We start from the raw sequence: 7986 nt of genomic DNA on the forward strand, positions 1-7986 counted from the left end.
CATGGCCATCTGGTCCTGCTAATGGTGCTTGTTCGAGGCTCTCACACTGCTAAACTTTCTTGGCCTCTGTGACACTCATTTGTGTCTCCACTATCCAGCTATGTATCCCAGGTCTGCTGTTCCACGGTTCCACGTTCCTTGGTCTGCTGTTCTTCGGTCTGCTGTTCCTTGGTCTGCTGTTCCTTGGTCTGCTGTTCCTTGGTCTGCTGTTCCCCGAGCTGCTGTTCCCCGAGCTGCTATTCCTCGGTCTGCTATTCTATTCTAAGCAGACTAAGTCTGTTCCTTAGTCTGCTGTTCCTCGAACTGCTTTTCCTTGATTTGCTGTTCCTCGAGCTGCTATTCCTCGGTTTGCTGTTCCTCGGTCTGCTATTCTAAGTCGTGTTGTTTCTCGGTCTGCTGTTCCTCAGTCTGCTGTTATTCGGTCTGCTGTTCCTTGGTCTACTATTCCTCAGTCTGCTGTTCCTCAGTCTGCTGTTCCTCAGTCTGCTGTTCCTCAGTCTGCTGTTCCTCAGTCTGCTGTTCCTCAGTCTGCTGTTCCTCAGTCTGTTGTTCCTCAGTCTGTTGTTCCTCAGTCTGCTGTTCCTCAGTCTGCTGTTCCTTAGTCTGCTGTTCCCCAGTCTGCTGTTCCTCAGTCTGCTGTTCCTCAGTCTGCTGTTCCTCAGTCTGCTGTTCCTCATTCTGCTGTTCCTCAGTCTGTTGTTCCTCAGTCTGTTGTTCCTCAGTCTGCTGTTCCTCAGTCTGCTGTTCCTCAGTCTGCTGTTCCTCAGTCTGCTGTTCCTCAGTCTGCTGTTCCTCAGTCTGCTGTTCGTCGGTCTGCTTTTCCTCTGTCTACTGTTCTTCGCTCTGCTCTTTCTCGGTCTACTGTTCCTCGGTCTACTGTTCGTCGGTCTGCTGTTCCTCAGTCCATTGTTCCTCGGTCTGTTATTCCCCAGTCATATGTTCCACGGTCTGCTGTTCCTCGGTCTGCTCTTCCTAGGTCTCTTGATCCTCGGTCTGCAGTGCCTTGTCTTTCTGTTCCTCGGTCTGCTGCTTCTCGGTTTGCTGTACCTTAGTCTACTGTTTCTCTTCCCAATGTTCCTCGGTCTCCTGTTTCACGGTCTGCTCTTCCTCGGTCAGCTCTTCAAAGGTCTGCAGTTCCTCGATCTGCAGATCCTCGGTCTGCTGTTCTTCGGTCTGCTGTTCCTAATGCTGCTGTTTCTCGGTCTGCTATTCTTCTGTCTGCTGGCCCATCGTCTGATGTGCCTCGGTCTGCTGTTCCCCGTCCTGTTGTTCCTCTGTCTGCTGTTCCTCGTCCAGCTGCTCCTCGGTCTGCTGTTCTTCAGTCTGCTGTTCTTCAGTCTGCTGTTCCTAGGTCTACTGTTCATCGGTCTGATGTTCCTCGGTCTGCTGTTCGACGGTCTGCTGTATCTCGGTCTACGGTTTGTCGGTATGAGAATACCTACACTTGCTTGCCTCCAAGTATACTGTATGAGAAGACCTACACATGCTCGCCTCCAAGTATATTGTATGAGAACACTTACACTTGTTCGACTTCAAGTATACAAAATAGGGAGCAATACACTTGCTCGCCGGGAAGTATATTGGAGGCGAGCAAGGACACCAGGTACTTGAGGCTCAGTGGACAAGCACACCTTCGTGTTGTGTGTGTGTTATTTGGTGTAATCTGTTTGACATTTTGCAATATGCAAATTAAACCATTGTGATCTTAATTATCTCTCCCACCACGAGAATTATATTTCACTTCTTCTGAAATCTGAGAGACTTTGCCAAATTTACCTGATTGCGAGTGTGAGTTGTTATAGAGAGTTTAGTTTGTCCCTGACGACCTACCTGTGTGCCTGACGACCTGCCAATGTGGCTGACGACCTGCCTGTGTGTCTGACGACCTGCCTGTGTGTCTGACGACCTGCCTGTGTGTCTGACGACCTGCCAGTGTGTCTGACGACCTGCCTGTGTGTCTGACGACTTGCTTGTGTGTCAGGCGACCTGCTTGTGTGTCAGACGACCTGCTTGTGTGTGGCTGACGACCTGCCTATGTTTCTGACGACCTGCCTATGTTGCTGAAGACCGGCCTGTGTGTCTGACAGCCTGCCTGTGTGTCTGACAACCTGCATGTGTGTGTGACAGCTTGCCTGTGTGTCCGACGACCTGCGTGTGTATCTCACGACGTGCCTGACGACCTGCCTGTTTGGCTGACGACCTGCTTCTGTGTCTGACGACCTGCCTGTGTTGCTGACGTCGTACCTGTGTGTCTGACGACCTGCCTTTGAGACTGACGACCTGCCTGTTTGTCTGACGACCTGCCTGTGTGTGTGACGACCTGCCTGTGTGTCTGACGACCTGCCTTTGTGGATGACGACGTGCCTGATGACCTTCCTGTGTGTCTGACGACCTGCCTGTGTGCCGTGCCTGACGACCTGCCTGTGTATCTGACGACCTTTCTTTGTGTCTGACGACCTGCCTGTATGCCTGACGACCTGCATGTGTGTCTGACGACCTCGTTGTGTGTCTGACGACCTGTCTGTGTGCCTGACGACCTGTCTGTGTCTCTGACGACCTGCCTGTTTTCTTGACGACTTGCCTGTGCGCTTGACGACCTGCCTGTGTGAAATGTTTCCTAGTGTGACAGGTTTGAGGTGGATCCCGGAGGTTGGTCATCGGTGGAGCTCGCCCACGTCTGTGTCCTCTCCTAGATGTACTCATCTAGGTGTAAAAACCTTGAGGTACTTATCTAGATGGACTCAAGTAGATGTTCTCACCTAGATCAACATCTAGATATACTCACTACACATATCTGCAGGGAGGAGCTCGGCTCCCGGTCCCACCTTCTAAACACTTAAGCCTCAGCAATGACACAATTTCCACGTTTTCGTTATCGCATATATATAATATTGAGTGTGGAGTTACCTTCCATGGCCATCTGGTCCTGCTAATGGTGCTTGTTCGAGGCTCTCACACTGCTAAACTTTCTTGGCCTCTGTGACACTCATTTGTGTCTCCACTATCCAGCAATGTATCCCAGGTCTGCTGTTCCTCAGTCTGCTGTTCCACGGTCTGATGTTCCTCGGTCTGCTGTTCTTCGGTCTGCTGTTCCTTGGTCTGCTGTTCCTTGGTCTGCTGTTCACCGAGCTGCTGTTCCTCGGTGTCCTGTTCCTTGGTCTGCTGATCCTCGAACTGCTGTTCCTCGATTTGCTGTTCCTCGGGCTGCTATTCCTCGGTCAGCTGTTCCTCGGTCTGCTATTCTACATCCTGTTGTTTCTCGGTCTGGTGTGCCTTAGTCTGCTGTTATTCGGTCTGCTGTTCCTCAGTCTGCTGTTCCTCGGTCTTCTGTTCGTCGGTTTGCTGTTCCTCAGTCCACTGTTCCTCGGTCTGCTGTTCCCCAGTCATATGTTCCACGGTCTGCTATTCCTCGGTCTGCTGAACCTTAGTCTGCTGTTCCTCGGTCTGCTGTACCTTAGTTTGCTGTTCCTCGGTCTGCTGTACCTAAGTCTGCTGTTCCACGGTCTGCTGTTCCTCGGTTTGCTCTTCCTAGGTCTGTTGATCCTCGGTCTGCGGTGCCTTGTCTTTCTGTTCCTCGGTCTGCTGCTTCTCGGTTTGCTGTACCTTAGTCTACTGTTCCTCTTCCCAATGTTCCTCGGTCTCCTGTTTCACGGTCTGCTCTTCCTCGGTCTGCTCTTCAAAGGTCTACAGTTCTTCGATCTGCTGATCCTCGGTCTGCTGTTCCTCGGTTTACGGTTCCTAATGCTACTCTTTCTCGGTCTGCTATTCCTCTGTCTGCTGGTCCATCGTCTGATGTGCCTCGGTCTGCTGTTCCCCGTCCTGTTGTTCCTCTGTCTGCTGTTCCTCGTCCAGCTGCTCCTCGGTCTGCTGTTCTTCAGTCTGCTGTTCCTAGGTCTGCTGTTCACCGATCTGATGTTCCTCGGTCTGCTGTTCGACAGCCTCCTGTTTCTCGGTCTACGGTTTGTCGGTATGAGAATACCTACACTTGCTCGCCTCCAAGTATACTGTATGAGACAGACCTACACTTGCTCGCCTCCAAGTATATTGTATGAGAACACTTACACTTGTTCGACTTCAAGTATACAAAATAGGGAGCAATACACTTGTTCGCCGGGAAGTATATTGGAGGCGAGCAAGGACACCAGGTACTTGAGGCTCAGTGGACAAGCACACCTTCGTGTTGTGTGTGTGTTATTAGGTGTAATCTGTTTGACATTTTGCAATATGCAAATTAAACCATTGTGATCTTAATTATCTCTCCCACCACGAGAATTATATTTCACTTCTTCTGAAATCTGAGAGACTTTGCCAAATTTACCTGATTGCGAGTGTGAGTTGTTATAGAGAGTTTAGTTTGTCCCTGACGACCTACCTGTGTGCCTGACGACCTGCCAATGTGGCTGACGACCTGCCTGTGTGTCTGACGACCTGCCTGTGTGTCTGACGACCTGCCTGTGTGTCTGACGACCTGCCAGTGTGTCTGACGACCTGCCTGTGTGTCTGACGACTTGCCTGTGTGTCTGCGAACCTGCCTGTGTGTCAGGCGACCTGGCCTGTGTGTCAGGCGACCTGCCTGTGTGTCAGGCGACCTGCCTGTGTGTCAGGCGACCTGCCTGTGTGTCAGGCGACCTGCCTCTGTGTCTGATGACCTGCCAGTGTGTCAGACGACCTGCCTGTGTGGCTGACGACCTGCCTATGTGTCTGACGACCTGCCTATGTTGCTGAAGACCGGCCTGTGTGTCTGACAGCCTGCCTGTGTGTCTGACAACCTGCATGTGTGTGTGACAGCTTGCCTGTCTGTCTGACGACCTGCGTGTTTGGCTGACGACCTGCTTCTGTGTCTGACGACCTACCTGTGTTGCTGACGTCGTACCTGTGTGTCTGACGACCTGCCTTTGAAACTGACGACCTGCCTGTTTGTCTGACGACCTGCCTGTGTGTGTGACGACCTGCCTGTGTGTCTGACGGTCTGCCTGTGTGTGTGACGACCTGCCTGCGTGTCTGACGACCTGCCTGAGTGTCTGACGACCTGCCTGTGTGTCTGACGACCTGCCTGTGTGTCTGACGATCTGCCTGTGTGTCTGACGATCTGCCTGCGTGTCTGACGACCTGCCTGAGTGTCTGACGACCTGCCTGTGTGTCTGACGACCTGCCTGTGTGTCTGACGACGTGCCTGACGACCTGCCGTTTTGGATGACGACGTGCCTGACGATCTTCCTGTGTGTCTGACGACCTGCCTGTGTGCCGTGCCTGACGACCAGCTTGTGTGTCTGACGACCTGTCTTTGTGTCTGACGACCTGCCTGTTTGTCTGACGACCTGCCTGTATGCCTGACGACCTGCTTGTGTGTCTGACGACCTCGTTGTGTGTCTGACGACCTGTCTGTGTGCCTGACGACCTGCCTGTTTTCTTCACGACTTGCCAATGTGCTTGACGACTTGCCTGTGCGCTTGACGACCTGCCTGTGTGAAATGTTTCCTAGTGTGGCAGGTTTGAGGTGGATCCCGGAGGTTGGTCATCGGTGGAGCTCGCCCACGTCTGTGTCCTCTCCTAGATGTACTCATCTTGGTGTAAAAACCTTGAGGTACTTATCTAGATGGACTCAAGTAGATGTTCTCACCTAGATCAACATCTAGATGTACTCACTACACATATCTGCAGGGAGGAGCTCGGCTCTTGGTCACACCTTCTAAACACTTAATCCTCCGCAATGACACAATTTCCACGGTTTCTTCCTCGCATACATATAATATTGTGTGTGGAGTTAGCTTCCATGGCCATCTGGTCCTGCTAATGGTGCTTGTTCGGGGCTCTCACACTGCTAAACTTTCTTGGCCTCTGTGACACTCATCTGTGTCTCCACTATCCAGGTATGTCTCCCAGGTCTGCTGTTTCTCAGTCTGCTGTTCTTTGGTCTGCTCTTCCTCAGTCTGCTGTTCCTTGGTCTGGTGTTCCTTGGTCTGCTGTTCTTCGGTCTCCTGTTTCTTGGTCTGCTGTTCCTCGAACTGCTGTTCCTCGATTTGCTGCTCCTCGGGCTGCTGTCCCTCGGTCTGCTGTTCCTCGGTCTGCTTTTCAACGTCCTATTGTTTCTCGGTCTGCTGTTCCTCAGTCTGCTGTTATTCGGTCAGATGTTCCTTTGTCTACTATTCCTCAGTCTGCTGTTCCTCAGTCTGCTGTTCCTTGGTCTACTGTTCGTCGGTCTGCTTTCCTCTGTTCACTGTTCTTCGCTCTGCTGTTTTTCGGTCTACTGTTCCTCGGTCTACTGTTCGTCGGTCTGCTGTACCCCAATCATATGTTTCACTGTCTGCTGTTCCTCAGTCCACTGTTCCTCGGTCTGCTGTACCCCAATCATATGTTTCACGGTCTGCTGTTCCTCGGTCTGCTGTACCTTAGTCTGCTGTTCCCGGTCTGCTGAACCTTAGTCTGCTGTTCCTCGGTCTGCTGTACCTTAGTCTGCTGTTCCTCGGTCTGCTCTTCCTAGGTCTGTTGATCCTCGGTCTGCAGTGCCTTGTCTTTTTGTTCCTCGGTCTGCTGCTTCTCGGTTTGCTGTACCTTAGTCTTCTGTTCCTCTTCCCGTTGTTCCTCGGTCTATTGTTTCACGGTCTGCTCTTCCTTGGTCTGCTCTTCAAAGGTCTGCAGTTCCTCGATCTGCTGTCCTCGGTCTGCTGTTCCTCGGTCTGCAGTTCCTCGGTCTGCTGTTCTTAATGCTGCTGTTTCTCGGTCTGCTATTCCTCTGTTTGCTGGTCCATCGTCTGATGTTCCCCGTCCTTTTGTTCCTCTGTCTGCTGTTCCTCGTCCAGCTGCTCCTCGGTCTGCTGTTCTTCAGTCTGCTGTTCCTAGGTCTGCAGTTCCTAGGTCTACTGTTCATCGGTCTGCTGTTCGACGGTCTGCTGTTTCTCGGTCTAAGGTTTGTCGGTATGAGAATGCCTACACTTGCTCGCCTCCAAGTATATTGTATGAGAACACTTACACTTGTTCGACTTCAAGTATACAAAATGGGAAGCAATACACTTGTTCGCCGGGAAGTATATTGGAGGCGAGCAAGGGCACCAGGTACTTGAGGCTCAGTGGACAAGCACACCTTCGTGTTGTGTGTGTGTTATTAGGTGTAATCTGTTTGACATTTTGCAATATGCAAATTAAACCATTGTGATCTTAATTATCTCTCCCACCACGAGAATTATATTTCACTTCATCTGAAATCTGAGAGACTTTGCCAAATTTACCTGATTGCGAGTGTGAGTTGTTATAGAGAGTTTAGTTTTTCCCTGACGACCTACCTGTGTGCCTGACGACCTGCCAATGTGGCTGACGACCTGCCTGTGTGTCTGACGACCTGCCTGTGTGTCAGGTGACCTGCCTGTGTGTCAGGCGACCTGCCTGTGTGTCAGGCGACCTGCCTGTGTGTCAGGCGACCTGCCTGTGTGTCAGGCGACCTGCCTCTGTGTCTGATGACCTGCCAGTGTGTCAGACGACCTGCCTGTGTGGCTGACGACCTGCCTATGTTGCTGAAGACCGGCCTGTGTGTCTGACAGCCTGCCTGTGTGTCTGACAACCTGCATGTGTGTGTGACAGCTTGCCTGTGTGCCCGACGACCTGCCTGTGTATCTGACGACGTGCCTGTTTGGCTGACGACCTGCCTTTGAGTCTGACGAACTGCCTGTTTGTCTGACGACCTGCCTGTGTGTCTGACGACATGCCTGAGTGTCTTACGACCTGCCTGAGTGTCTTACGACCTGCCTGTATGCCTGACGACCTGCCTGTTTGTCTGACGACCTCGTTGTGTGTCTGACGACCTGTCTGTGTGCATGACGACCTATCTGTGTCTATGACGACCTGCCTGTGTTCTTGACGACTTGCCAGTGTGCTTGACGACATGCCTGGGCGCTTGACGACCTACCTGTGTGAAATGTTTCCTAGTGTGACAGGTTTGAGGTGGATCCCCAAGGTTGGTCATCGGTGGTGCTCGCCCACGTCTGTGTCCTC

General features: G+C 52.0%; 1 protein-coding gene across 1 annotated transcript; it reads right to left on the reverse strand.

Moving 5' to 3' along the window:
• Positions 1-441: 441 nt before the first annotated feature.
• Positions 442-7698, reverse strand: LOC138368025 (putative mediator of RNA polymerase II transcription subunit 26). Its single transcript, XM_069330321.1, has 4 exons — positions 7621-7698; positions 5820-6080; positions 2959-3207; positions 442-798 (listed from the first exon to the last, which is right to left on the reverse strand). The coding sequence occupies exons 1-4, from the start codon at positions 7696-7698 to the stop codon at positions 442-444; spliced, it is 945 nt and encodes a 314-aa protein (XP_069186422.1).
• Positions 7699-7986: the final 288 nt, after the last annotated feature.

Source organism: Procambarus clarkii, chromosome 24, assembly GCF_040958095.1.
Source record: "Procambarus clarkii isolate CNS0578487 chromosome 24, FALCON_Pclarkii_2.0, whole genome shotgun sequence".
NCBI classification, from domain to species: Eukaryota; Metazoa; Arthropoda; class Malacostraca; order Decapoda; family Cambaridae; genus Procambarus; species Procambarus clarkii.